At 35.6% G+C, this 15504-nt stretch overlaps 1 protein-coding gene across 1 annotated transcript in view; it reads left to right on the forward strand.

Moving 5' to 3' along the window:
• The window catches only part of LOC136033035 (glypican-5-like), a 141403-nt gene that overhangs the window by 119922 nt on the left and 5977 nt on the right, over positions 1 to 15504 (forward strand). Inside the window, exons 7-8 of the mRNA XM_065713600.1 lie at positions 5524 to 5650; positions 12300 to 12531. Coding sequence (XP_065569672.1) covers positions 5524 to 5650; positions 12300 to 12531 — 359 coding nt within the window. The remainder of the gene's footprint in view (positions 1 to 5523; positions 5651 to 12299; positions 12532 to 15504) is intronic.

A 15504-nucleotide genomic window follows, 5' to 3' on the forward strand; every position in this document is an offset into this window, starting at 1 on the left:
TGCAGAGACTAAATTTTTCTGGGTTGGGGGGCAAACTTGGGTATGGAAGGGGCAGTTGCCACCCTCCCATCCCCATAGAAACTTAAGCCTTTGATGAAACTCTATTGTTTATTCTCCTAAACCTCTGCACCCTAATGAAAAAGTGGCATTTGTTTTATTTGATTACATGTTTTTACAGAACAATATATTCAATAAAAGTAAAATGGAGTTAAGTACCCTTATTTCTGGTTAATACTTCTGCTCAGATTTTTATCTAGCTTCTAGGTTTTTCTTTTCTGCTAGAAAGAAAGAAACAGAAGAATCGAAGCAAAAAATTTGTATTTATGCTATGGGACATAAAAAGAATATGGAATATACTCTTACGGCACAGGATCCAAAATTCGTTGTATCAGTTTTGTTTGAGCAAATATTATATGTAGAGTTCCTTACATTATTTTTCTCCATAAATATTACTTTCCCTTTTAGGCTTATTATTTATATATCAGAGTTCCAGAGGGCTTACAATTTTGAATAATAGAGACAAATTGTCTATTGAGTGAAAAAGTTTGAGTAATTGAGAGAAAAATCAAACAAAAATACTCATGCACATCAGTGGTGTAATTTCATCAAGATCCTGGGGAGAGGGGGGGGGCAAAGTTCGAGCCCGTTTGCACAAATCAAGTGAAATTGTCACTAAAACTGAAAAATAGGCCATTTGGTACCATAAAAGTGTTATATAGTACAATAAAATACTATTAAAGCACTTTATAGTAAGTAAATTTAAAGGTACTGAACCTTTAAAGGTACTATAAAGGTACTTTGTAGTACTATAAAGATAAATATGTACTAAAGAAAACTGATCCGTTTCTGTTGATGCTTGAATTATACACGCTTATTTTAGTTTTGACAAGGTTTTTGAAGAAATTAAATTTCAGCTGGTGGGGGATGGGATAAACTGAGGCCTGGGAGGGGCAGTTGCCCCCTGTTCCATAGCAAAATAAGGCCTCGTTGCACATTGAAACTGAGATGCTATTTTTCATAGTCTGCTCGATTTGTTTGTTGTTTATCTCTTTTTTTTTTCTTCTTTTTTTTTGTTCAAGTCAAGACTTGGAAGACCACAAGGCTTTGGTTATAGCTCTGACCACATCATGTTGTACGATACAAGTTTTACTGAAAAGAAAAAAACTGAAAAGTCTATTTTATTTTTTCCCTATTATCAGCAATCCATTAATTGTGCAACCAGAAGACATCATCAGAAAGATGCTATATGAGGAAAAATCTGCTGATATGTACTAATATCTGAGATCTGCTGATAAATCACGTTATATGCTGCACCATTGTGTAAAATCAGAAACTTAGAATTACTCTGGGGACATAATGAGCTAATTCAAAACGCAGATAAGGCTAGAAGATCCTCTATAAACCATAATTTATTCGCAATTTTTACCAGCTATTATTGTGTCTTTGTATCTTTTTTCACATTTACCCAATATATAAAAAAAATTGTTGTTCCTTAAAACCTTTGGCATTTAATATTAACTAATAAAAAAGTCAAACTTATGCTAGAGACAGCAGAACATTGTTCAATCCGGCAAATAGTGGATATGATACGTAATTGGCTGTGTACTCGCGCGCCCTGACCATTTTGGTTTTATAGTCAAATGTGGCTACAGGCTGGTCTTGGGTTGAATCACAATGTACCTTCATATTACCATCTGAATTACTATTGTAGGCAATATGTATAAGGAGTACAAAAATCTTGTGTAAAAGAAAAAATGCCGATAAAAAATTACATTCCCACTTCTATTTAACCTTATTAACTAATCAACTGTTTAAATCCTGCACTTGTTCTTTTTTTATTTAACTTGTGCTATTTTATTTTAATTTTAATCCTTATAATTAATTTTTAATTTTAATGAAGCTTATCGTCTTATGTGTTAATGCTGGTCGTTTTTCATTGAATCGCATAACTATAGTCAGTGTGCGCAAGCACTAAAATCTCTTGTGTAAAAGGAAAAACACCAATTAAAAAAGAGGTATTTTAATTATGGCTTAATTTATAATCTTTCATTAAAATTAATTTAAAATATTAGTTGATCTTCGTAATTATCCTTCAGCTTTAGTATTGAACTGTTTTCTTAATTACAAAGCTACACCGTGGTTATTCCAACGTGCCTATTCACCGTGGCTATTAATTCAAGACTTGGTGGCTACCACAGTCAATATGTGCAGGCACTAAAACTTCTGAACTGGAAGGAAAAACATCACTGAAGGAAATAGATTCTTGTCCTTAAAATCTGAAAAGTATTGATATAAATTAATTTAAATTATAATTTTCATTAAGCTTATTAACTACTATGGCGTGTCAATATAATAATTCCTCACTTCTAATCGAACTACATTTGTTTCCATAGTTTTTATTTACTGACTGTTTCCTTTGTATATGTTATTGAAGCCCAAAGTTAGTCTTTCTAGTTTTGTACTTGATATATAAAGTTTAGGAAAATCCAACTTTAGTGATATGGACATCAACTTAAAAGGAGGAAATACATTTACTGATAGCTATCAGCCTGCATTCTTAAAAGAATACTTTATTACTCACCGTTCTTTGACATTCTTTTTCTTTATAAAAATATGGCACTAAATCAGGGGCGCATTTTCATCAAAATACTGGGGAAGGGGTGTTGGGACCGTATTTACCCAATTAAGTGAAAATTACCAAGTGAAATATAAAAAAAGGACCCAATAATACCATAAAGGCAAAGGTATACTAAAAAAAATTGATCTGCATCTGTAAATGCTTGAATTGTGTAGGCCTATCTAGCGTTTGACAATATTTTTGAAGACGCTAAGTTTCCGCAGGGGGGGGGGGGACAAACAAGAGTCTGGGAGCAGTTGCCCCCATGCCTCATAGTAAATTATGCCCCTACACTAAGTCTGTTTGCGAGTTCAGACTCATTGAGAGGACGGTTTCTCTGACTGTTACAACATTTTGTTTGTTTGAAAGAAAATAGTTTTTCTCAGCAGCTTACCTTTTAATTCAAAAAAAAAGTATTATTGACTGTTTTCTGATCCTGTCTTATGTTCTTATAAGACAAAATTTTACTTGTTATTATTTCATTCTATTGTACACCTGTCATTTGGGTTTCCAGTTTCTTATCATTGAAGTGTAAACACCTCACAATCCCTCCACGTCTGTGTTAATAGTGCGTCTGTACTTCTAATAATACAATCTTGTAGTTGGTACAATGTTTTGAAGTGATTGATCTAACACGCGAAGATGAAAACTTCCTGATTGCACCAATCAATTCGAACCTTTCCAAGATCTAGAAACAATGGAATAATGCATTAAAAAAATTATTTTTATATTATAATTATTAATAATTATAATAGTATAATAGATAAATTATTTTTATATAATATATAATATACACTTGTTATTCGATTTATAGCCAGGGGAGTAGTACTGACGTAGCTATTTTGATTCTGAAAATTGTCAGTTCATTGCGCCATCTATTTTATCTATCGTACTTAAGGATTTCCAAAAAAGGCGAGAATGTTCATGTTCATCTATTGTATTTTAGGATTTCTAAAAAAGGTGAGAATTGAGCGTTAATTTAGAGGTTGTAACTTTAACGGTGAATATCCAACCATGCTTCCTCTACTAACATTCTCTGTAATTTTTGGAAAATGGATTTCAATTAGAAATAAGTTATTTCAGGCGAAGACATTTCGTAAAAATCGATTTGATATTTAACCAAGCTAGCAGAGCCTACACAGTTTTTAAAAATATTTTATAGGTGATAATTTTGAGGGTAATTAAAATGTAGATTAAAAGAAAGGTTTCTAAAACAATGTGATGTTATTTGTGATAGTATAATTGGTGTTCCCAAAGAATCTCCTCTTGTACTGTTGTTTTGTACCGTTAATAATGATTTATCTATGATTGATAGTTTGGAATTAGTATCGAAAAGTCAACAGGTTGAGAAGACTGAATAATTTATCAGATAATCAGCTTTCACAGTGCTTGCTTGAAACAAATTATTTTCCTTGACTAAAGGAGTTAAAAGCCGGTGAAGTATATTTGTGAATTGTGATTTATGCTGTTTTAGTGAAATTCACACAGTTTCCAGTTCTTTTAGTCCTTAAGTTCAAATAAATTTACAACAGAAACAACTTCAATATAGTCTTCCCTGTATGACTTAATGGCCAGGAAGGCCCAGGGAAACAAATAAAAAAAGACACCAAAACAGGCCCAACTCAAAAGTCACAATTCGAAAATCTCCAGAATCACAAGCTAGGCAAGGCAGTAGGCTAGTGTTCTTATAACTGTAAAATTGAAAGACAGTCACTACAACCTCAGTCAGTCGGTTCTACCTGGGCATATTCTACTATGACTGATGCCTTGCCATTTATAGTCTTAAAACGAACGACTATAGCTCTATTATTTATACATTCCCAACCTGAGCAAGATTTAGGAGTTTCCTTATTTATCAATAGTCCTGCCCCCTGTGTATGTACTCTACCCTTCCTACCTGAATAAGTTAATTCTATGTCTCCTAATTTCATGTCTCTTACCCCTGGGATATGAGTATCTGAAATCCTAACAAGTCCAGTTCAAAACGTCTGAACTCGTCAGTCAATATGTCAGAATGATTTTTTTTTTTTTTTTTTTAATGTTGTTGCCTTCTAAGTTGTAATTTCTATATTATTTAAATTATTGATACTACTATGTCTTCTGGAAAAAACAGTCGCAGTACTAGTGCGGGTCAGGAACTACAGCTTCTTCTTAAGTTCACACCGAGGCTCTTAACTAAGTGCTAACTAGGAATAAAGGAGGAGTGTATCCAAGTAGAGATGTCTTTAGATTCTTTAGATCTCCGCACCCCTTCTATGGTACTAAATATTACATTAGGACTGAATCGACTCTGATGATGGACTCCCGATCTTTTGGTTACCACTGAGTTTATAGGGTGGGGAACGTCAACAGAGGACGTAATGTTAGGGGAAAGCAAAACCTAAGACGGGATCTCTGAAAGAAGTAATCTATTAGACGTCAATTGAATTTTGGTGTTTTAACAGAGTTGAAATATTTTTCGGATCTTGGGGCCCATGCACTTCTGGCGTTACCTCAATCACGGAGCCCATCCCTAATGTGATAAAAATTACTGGCAGTATTAAGCCCCGTCCTGATCGATGTAATAAATACCATAAGAGGGTTATACCTTAGGAAGCATACAACCAAATTGTGTGCTTTGTTAGTCTCATTAGTAGAAAGAAGAATACCAGAAGAGGCATTACCTTACTCCCGATTCAGACCCGTATGATATGAACTTGGTTAGTCTTATTAGTAGAAAGAAGAACACCAAAAGAGGCCATTGGCTACCTTACTTTCCTTTCATACCCATATTATAAATATTGCTTTTCTTGCTTCCACACGCATGTTTTCTTTAATTTTAATATACGTAAAAAAAAAAATCGGTCTTTCTTGTATTTTGGTTCTTACTGTCTGAAGATAGAATTATGTTTATACGATTTCGGCAGGTATTCAAAGACGATAGGAGGTATTGGGATCACTGAGCAGAAATACAATCCTGAAATGAAGTTTCAAGAAACAAATGCCACTGCTATTGTTGCCGATTTGAATCGAAAATTGCAAACTGCGCGACAGGTCAGTCAAGTGAAACTATTCAGTTTTCTATATAGTTTTTACTATACAGTTTGTCTATATTTTTAGTTTTAGCAATGAAAATATGGATGTCGAACTAAGGCATTGGCGGTTCTCGCCTCTCTTGTGCCCTGGGTAAAATATTGATTAGCCACCCCTTCCCCACTTGTCTCCCAAGAACTTTCAGGTCAAATTAAAAAAAAAATTAATTTAATGACAAAATTTTCCGTTTATCTAAATCTGGCTTTCCTTTCTTTAGCCTCTACAAAATAATTAATTATCTCGTATTAGTTATTTCGTTAGGAATGGCAATGAAAATTTCGAAGAAGGAAAATTCTGGATTCAGTTTACTTATACTGCGCCCTCTACTTTGTTTTAATAAAAACAAAATTTCAAAATTACAAAATGATTATATCTGTTAGATTATTTATTTAAAATCTCTGTTCCTGTGGCAAGTGTTAAACTGTTAAACTGTTTTAAACTGTTAGAAACTTCACTATTCAGAAGAACTCGACGCATTGAACACATATAGTTAAGTTCAATTCATTTAATTTTCAATTACAAATACAATCATGATTTGACATATAATACAATCCTTATTAGATACTATGGGACGTGATCGTCTCTTAATAGGTTGCTAGCTACAACTGCAACCTGATAAAGCTAAAAAAAATGAAACTGTCCTATGTTAGACAGCAGGAATCGGACGTGGAAATTTAGCCCCCTAGATAAAGTGAATTCGATGAGGGAGAAGGATTGGTCTAAGAAAATAACTTGATATCAAGTCAACGCTTATTTTAAATTTGGATCAATAGGAATGGTAATGAAAGAGAAGTTTAATACCTGAATCGATAGATTATCTTTTTTCCAACTTTGATGAATACTTAAAAAAATTTAAAATTTATATTTGCTCTATTTTCACTAGTATGATTACTACCTTATTTAGCTATGAATCTAATATACTTTTTTGGTGAGGCCACCGCAACCCAAAATAAAACTCTTCGACTAAGGCACTGCGCAGTGTGAGATTGCTATCATTGGTGATCATGTTATGCTACTACAGTTTGTCATTTTTCATTTATAATACGAAAATATGCGCTTATTTATTTATTTATGTATTTGAAAACCCGTCAATCATACGAAATGAAAAAGACGGAGCACGAACATATAAATATAAGAAAATATATAAGAACATATCAGAAGAGACATAACTAGAAAGGGACTCAAATAATAAAAGGGCAAACAAAATAGTACTAAAATGAATAAAACGAAAACAGATCTATTGTAAAAGGAGATTATACCAATCGTGATCTACTATTTTAATATTGTGTCTTTTGATTACATTTTCAACTGCAACATGAGGGTCGGTTATGTGATACTTTTTAATGAGGATTGAGTTTCTGTACCAGGGAGGAAAACGTAGGAGGTATTTAGCAAAACGGAAGAAAAGCGCACGGATTTTAGACAATTCAGCCTTCGAGAATAGTTTCCAAAATGGTGCCAGGTACAGAATATGAGGTAAAAAGTAGCGTTATATAGGCTGGCAAGGAGGGGGCCGCTAAAACGGAATTTAGCAGAGACTATGGAAGCATACGAGCCGGAGATTCGTCGATTGAGGTGTTTGATCAGTAGAAGACGTGTATGCCTTAGAGACGAGCCAATAGGGATTCCGAGGTAATTTATGTGGTCATCAGTATTCACGAGATTTTCACCAAAAAGCAGTGAAGGCACGTGTGGTGTGTTTTTGCCAATTGAAGAGAACTATCTCGGTTTTCTCAGTGTTAAAACTGAGGCCAAGTTTTAGATATTCGATTTTAAGTGTTTCAAAAATGTTAGAAGCTTTTTGCAATGTTCTACTTAAGTTCAAGTCGTCGTTGGCGTAGCATACTAAGGAGGTGTCTATAGAGGAAAGAATGCATGAGGTTGGGCATTTATCTTGTGCTTGAAGAACATAATTATCGAACAAATGAGGGGAGGAGACAGCTCCCTGGCGGGCACCCTTCAAAACGGGGATCAATTTCTCATGAGGCAGGGGAGGCAAATATTTTTCGGGAGGAAGCTTTAGGCGAATGGACAGCCTCGAGTACATATCACGTAGGGATCGAACTATGCAGGTATTTAGACCTCGTTGTGAAGCTTTTAATAACATTGCAGCGTGTATGAGTGAATCAAATGCACGGCTGATGTCATGACTAGCTAAGGATATGCTCTCTCCAGAAAAATCCGCATCGAGTAGCACACTCACTACAGCCGTCAAGGCATCGGCACAACCAGTGCGGCGCTTAAATCCGAATTGACGTGGCGGGGTGTAGCATTTAGTTTTCAGTTCATCAATGAATAGAAGCTCGAATAGTTTACATAAAGATGTGGTGACTGTAATGGGGCGGAAAGACGAGCATTTGATTTCATTTTTCCCTTTCTTCGGAATGGGGGTAAGATCCCCTACGCAGAAGGATGAGGGAACAACACCTTGCGTGAAAATCATCTGCATAAGAAGCGAAAGATGCATAGCGAGAATCGAACCACCATGTTTAATATGGATAGCGCTAACACGGTCAATTCCGCAAGAAGACTTATTTTTCAACCGACGAATTGCTTGAATAACGGACTCTAAGCTGACAACAAAATCACCGTGCGGAAGCTTATCAAGGAACTCATCCAATTCTCTCTCGTACATGTCTTCAAGCTGGGGGTTAGGAGCAGCAAATTCACTCGCATAATAAGAATACCAGTCCTCGTCAGGGATCTCAGACGGCGACAACAGAGGGCTTTGCCAAAGATACAGACTTGAAAAGAAAATTTCGATCCTGTTTTGCAAGGGCGGAATAGCTATCAACGAGAGATTTGCGGTGGAGGGAGGGCTCCTTCGAGAATCTACGCTTCGTAGTCAGTCTGATGCTATTAATGATACCAGATCTTGGGCGCCCACAATCTTTCCATACCGAAAACCAGAATTTTGCTCGATGACAAGCGGCTACTAGCAAATGATTTTCGGGCAATTTTTGCACCATCCCCTTACGAACTTTTACTTTAGGTACCGCTAACCTCTCAGCATGAAGGAGAGCGTGACAAATTTCAGTACAATAAATATTGAGACAAATTCGGACTTTTTCTTTAGACAGATCTTTCGGTTTCTGGAGGAGAATAAAGGGAATACGGATTTTATTAAGAATTTCTTCTGTCGCCAGAGCAAATAGTTGCTTATCAGCCTTAAGCCAATCAAGACGAAATTTAGGCTGTTGGGTTTCCTGGCGGGTTTGGTGACAATTCAAAGAGACAATATGTACAGAAGACGAGACAGGAAGGTGGTCAGAAATTTGATAGTCCGTTACTACCCTAACATTTTGAACAGTTAAATTATGAGAAATGGCAACATGGTCTAGATTTGACACACTGGAGGAGCTGTGAATATATGTAAAATCCCTATCTTTTCTTACCACAGCAAGGTAATCACCAAACAGATTCTTAATCAAAGAGGTACGAGATGATTGTAGATGAGAAATCTCAAAAAGGTTGCAGTTGAAATATCCAATTACTACAGAGGAAAAACCCTGGCGCTTAATTTTAGATATACATGAATTTAGTTTCTCACAAGCTTTGTCACAAGCTTATCTAACAGCTTTGTTTGAGTTTCATGTATTTTACCTGATGTTTCCTTGTTGATTGCTAATAGAGTCCGTGTTATCTGAGTTTTTGTTAATGCGAAGTAATCTCGGTCCATACATAAAAGTTCTGTTAACAAACAAATTGACAAACATTATTGAAACACTTTATTCTTAGGAAACTGAAATCAATAGTATACAAGTAGGAAAGGGTTATTTTCCACTATAAATTCATACCTCGAGGTAGGAAATACCTCGTACCTCGGATAACTGTGGCTCTACTTTAATTGAAAACTGACCTCCCTTAATTTTGTTCAATATGAGAGTGAATGGAGTGAGAGCTCCCTTCTTTCCGCGGAGACGACTGCTTATTTTTGGAAAGTAAAACTTATGAAAAATATATGCTTGAAACGAGGTCTTACTCGAAGCATTTGTCTACAAAAGCTAAATTTTGATTTGAAAAGTCACAGTTGACGGAGCACTAGAGCTTGTCACATCTAGTGGAATTCTGGTATGCTATTAAAAACAAAAAGAAATTAAAAACGAACAGAAATTAAAAGTGACAGGCTCCTCCAAATGAAAGTAAAAAACGATACTAGAGTTCAAAAAAATTATCACCTATATTAGGAGGGGGAGGAGCTAACCTCTCCCCAACTTCTCGCTCTTTACTCTAAAGTCAAATTTTTTTTACCTTTGTGATTAAGCAGAAAACCCGCTATAGAATTTGTATGCAGGGGTTTGTATACGAGAGCTGTTTAAAAAGTATTTACGTTTCAAAATGAGAAAAAGCAGAATAGTGAAGAAATCATTCTTACGTAAAAGTTAACCACCTACCACTCAATATACTCCTTGTTGAAATTCATCCAAGGGTTGCAACGGTGCATCAACCTGTCTGGTACCCTTTTGCGATTGTTTTGCCACCTGAGAATTCAACGAATTTATTTCAATATGGAGATAGTGGCATTGAGAGTATCCTCAGTTGTTTTGCCTGAGGCCATTTTCCCACTTAGTATACATCCAGCTTTGCTAGTAAGACGTTATATCAAATTATTCTGATTATTTTGAATAACATGATTAGATAAACTAGAATTACTTACCACTGGATTGCCTGTTAGACAAAGGCAGTTGGAATAAAAGTAATTTTCACATTATTTCAAGAATGGAAGATTCGACTGATGTGCTTTTGCTAAAAACAATACAATTTTCAGTTGGAATACTGTAAAAGACATTTGGTTTTATATGCATAGCGCTCATGAATGCTTTCAGGATAGAGTTATAAAAACTGGGCCTTGTCATCATCACTCAAGACCAATCAGGGCTGTTTATGAATGAGGGAATTAAGTATGGGTAGAAATAGCAAATTATGGTCTTATCTGTATATTGGTGTCGTGCTTACTATCCATGTAAATTCTGCTTAAACCTATGGTAGCTCCGCCGCTTTTACACATTAATCTGAAAAATAGGATATATTACCTAAAATTTGTTATAATTTTACCACATTAGATTTGGAAAATTCGGGGAGAAATGGAGGAACTTTGGAAGGCGAAATAGAGATATTATTAGATAGGTGCCTCAAAAGTTTTTTTTTTATTTTAGAGAACGGTGCAAACCTAACTTTTCATTTGACAATATATTTGGAATTCATAAATAACTATTAAATATGTAAGGACATATCTGTAAACAGGGAAGGAGAGGATTTTCTTTTGGAAAAGTTTTAAATTCATTAACAAATATTTCCTTTCTTTTTCCGTTAGAATCTGAGCCTTATAAAAGTGATAAAAGAAACATCTCTCCAGTTGAACCAGTTCATGTAGTTAAGGGCGCAAACTTCTACCAAACGTCTATACTACAAAAAAACAAAAAAAAACAAAAACAAACAAGTCTACAAAAACAGATCTTGTCAGTGTTTTATAACATATACCATACATAGTATATACATTTACATAGTATATACATAGTATATATAATACCACACATAGTGAGTATAATAAGGAGGATTGTAATGTTTCTTTGGAAGCTTCAAGTCAAATTTCAGTGTGTCGCCTGATGTTCAATGTGTTCGTATTATCTTCTCCGTATTCGTGCGGTCTTCTTTGTGATCATCCTGATCATCGTGTCGTTTGTCTGATCTTCCTCGTGTTTGTCGGATCTTTTTCTTGCTCTTCTGATCTTCCTTGCTTCGTCTGATCCTCCTCGCGTTCGTCTGATCTTCCTCATGTTCGTATCATTTTTCTCGTGTTCGTCTTATCTTCTTCGTGTTTGTCTGATCCTACTCGCGTTTGTCTGATCTTTCTCGCTTTCGCCTTGTCTTTTTCGTGTTCGTATCATCTTCCTCGCGTTCGTCTGATCTTCCTCTTGTTTGTCCTGAACAACACGGGAAGGTATCCTAAAGAAGAAGGTTAAACCCAAACAAGGTGGATCTACTGAATGCATAGCTTCTTGCAAAGAAACGAGGAATGTTGTCCCGTAAGATTATCAACTAATTGAGGTGAAATAATACATTTTGATTTGGTTAACCCAAGTCTATGACATGCTTTACTCCTGGTAATGAAGGCAGGCTAGACGAATGAGAAAAATTATATTCATCTTCAAAATTCTTTTAGGTTGAAAGAAATCTGAGATGGGCCAAGGTGGTTGTTTAAAGAAGAAGATTTTTCCGTGAACCGAACTGTATTAAAGCAAAGGAAACGACAGTACAATATCCTTCTACGTTTTGGTTAACACGATCTACTAACCCTATTAAGTCTTTTCATGTTATAACATGTTGTTGTGTATTGTTTGTGGATATCCACAAAAATCCAGAGATATTGGAAGCACTTCTATTGACTTTGAGGGATAATGGAGATAAAACCTTGAAAATACTCATACAAATTAAAAATTACATTTAAATGCTTAAACCGTGTAGCGAACCGAAAATTTTTTTCTATAAAATGATTTGTCTGAACCAGATATAATTTCTTTAAAAATTATTCAGTTAGTACAGGCTTTTGGTTAATCTTAGTTGTTTAATCCTAAAGTCTACATGCGTTAACTCCACACCTTTATTTTAGATGCTTGCGAGTAAACTATTTACAAGCCAAGACATGGATACTTTCTTGCTGTCAGATCAAGGGTCTGGTTCAGGTTATGATGACGATGATGGTTCTTTTCATGATCGTACAGTCCATGCGGGGCGGTATCATCGTCCTGGAGAAATAGATGATGATGATTTTGAAGGTTCCAGTGGCTCAGGGGACGGATTGCGTAAAGCTATAGATGATGAATATGAAGATATAACGCAAGGTATTTTTCTTGGATCTTGTAGTGCGGAAACGAAGAAAGAAATTGTGGAGACCATTCTGCCAATCATTTTTTTATATTCTTCTGTCAATCATTTGAGACCAATTCTGTCTCTTCTTAAACACTTGAGCAAACTTTCTAATGATTTTATATTAAGAATAATATCATTTCAATTACTAATTATGACAAGAGATAGTATATCAAGGATAGAAAAGTGGATGAAGGCTAATCACCTGAAGCTGAATTATAAGAAATCTCATTGGATAATTTCTTCTAGATCGCCCGATTATTATCCTTGGTTAAAGGAATTAAACGTTGGATCTTACCGTATTGAGCGTGTACCGTCTGTGAAATATCTTGTACACACACATGCAGGCTATAAAAAGCGTGTATTTAGATGTGTATGTGAGATGTGAGTGTGTATTTTAGACAGTTTATGCGGTACTACCGACGTAATATCATAGTGCTTAGTTATGCAGCAGCTGTGGAGGGGGGGGGGGGCGTGGTCACTTCTTCTTTCTACGGCCTTTTTATATGATTTCTGGTACTACTTCTAGAAACTGAGGAGTTCATGATGGTTGCAGGGGCAGCCCACATCCATTCGGAATAATTTCTATTCATTTTAAAATTCAATGTTGCTTCTTACTTTCGGTTGAAGAATTTTGTTTTTCAAAATTTAGTTTCTGATCGTTTTTCTAGTGATGCCCGGAAATGCGCCTCTCCCTTCATCGAAAATGCCATTCCCCATGAAAATGCAAGATCCTGCCCCTATGAAATCCCCCCTACAATTCCATCATCGCTGAAAATCCCCCCCCGGAAAATTTCCCGTGGACAATTCTGCCTGGTAGATTCTCATCAGCCTGTTTTCATATTTATATATCAAAGACTCGTTTTTTGTTTGGTTTTTGATCGTTTTTCAAATCATGCCAGAAATCTCCCGTGGAAGTTCTCCCCCACGAGGGAATTTCTCCTGCGGAAAATCTCCTCTTTCACAGAAAAATCCCCTGACAATTCCAACAATGCTGAAAGATTCCCTTGGAGCATTTCTACGTTTACAGTTGAGCCAGGAAGGAGAAGAATTTCGTGTCGGAACTCTGGTAAAGTCCCACCGTGTAAAGTTTACCCTGGAATGTTTTCCACTGGAGACCCCTCCCCCCTCCCGTGGACAAATATTCCCTTCCCCCCCAAAAAAAAATGTCTCTACACTTATAATAATCAACACTATATGTAAACAATGGGCAAATTTCATAATTTACAGCCCTTTCTCCAGGGACTATGGGGGTCATATCATCCTAAGAGGCATAGTTATTGACCCTTTCAAATATGCTGAACAAAGTAGCTATCTTAAAGTTTTCATCATGTAACTTCGGGGAAAAGGGACGCAGGAAGAAGGCTAGTTGTCCCCCTAGTCTTTTGGTCAGTTAAAAAGGGCACAATAAATTTTAATTTCCGTTCGAGGGAGTCCTTTCTCTATTCTCTATTCTGGAAAAAAAAACAACAAGTAAAAACAGAATGCAATATTTTTGAGGATGGGAACTTGAAATGTCCACAGTAGACTTCCTGATATGCTGAATCTGATGGTGCGATTTTCATTAAGATTTCTAAATTTTTTCTGGGGGAGTGTCCCCCTTTTTTTGAAAATCTGACAAATTTTTTCAAGCTCGTTGAACTTAGTGGGTAACATTAAACTTAATGAATTCTATATATTTGGAATCAACATAAAAATAAAATTCTTTAGATGTGTCTATCGTCGTCAAAATTCCGTTTTATAGAGTTTCGGTTACTATTGGGCTGAGTCGCTTCTTACTTACAGTTCGTTACCACGAACTGTGTGACATATCAACGGGTGAAAAACAAATTTGGTGAATATTTTGTTTATAAGATGGTTTTTAAAATGGGATTTATTAAAATGGGCTATCGAATTACACGCAGATTGTAAGCCTTGATTATCATCGTTCTAAAATCCTACTATCCTTATCAATCCACTGAATCACACTGAAGTGGATGAGAAAATTTTGTGCAAGGACGATTTAGTTTTCTTTTCATATAAAAAAAATCATAATAACGGAAAAATAATCATAAGTTTCTTTATTAAACAAAAACTTCTGTATTGAATCAAATTATGGAACAACAAAAAATTGAAAAGTCAAAGTGACATACACGAAAATTGTAGTTATTCCTAACAAATGTTTCATGGCTTTCTTGTGCTGAGAAGTCGCTACGCTCAGCTGATTCATTCCCTCTTTTTATATGAATTAGATCTTTATTTATTTATTTATTTATTATTACGGCTAGCGGTAAGCATTAATGCTTGTCGCATAAACACAAAAACGCAAAATCATAATACTAATCTAAAGTAAATTGGCAACGACAAATTAAACAGCAAAAACTTCTAAATAAAACGACACTACACAACAAAAGCGTCTAAATAGAAAGGCGTATTTACTAATGCACTCTTAAAATTTCGAACACTCTCTGCCTCGACAACCTCCAAAGGCAAACCATTCCATGGTCCGGCAACTCTACTAACAAAAGATAATTGACCAATTTTTTTCAGTGGTTTTGGGGGATATAATTTATAATCATTCAATCTTTTGGTGTGTATCCTGATGTGTGAACGCAGATGAAAATGGTGCAAGGTTAGCCTTATTCCTATTTACATATTTCCAAAATATTTTAGGTGATGGGGTGCTTGAGTGAATAATACGCGACTCAAGCTCTTCACGATTAGCCCTAAGAAGCCGAGTGACCTTGTTTCTCGCTAGTGAATACGCATGCCATTCACCTGAATCCTCTTGCAACTGAGTATCCGAATGCCCTTGTCTGACTACTTTACTATGTCGTGACTCAATATAAGACCGCCAAAGACTATTTTTTTCACGTATTGCTTGGAGTATGTGTCTCAGAAGTTTAGGATTATTTCTGCGACCGGAAAAATTCCTCACCAAAGGAACAAATTTATCCTTACATTCCCTC

The sequence above is a fragment of the Artemia franciscana genome, chromosome 1, assembly GCF_032884065.1.
Source record: "Artemia franciscana chromosome 1, ASM3288406v1, whole genome shotgun sequence".
NCBI lineage: Eukaryota > Metazoa > Arthropoda > Branchiopoda > Anostraca > Artemiidae > Artemia > Artemia franciscana.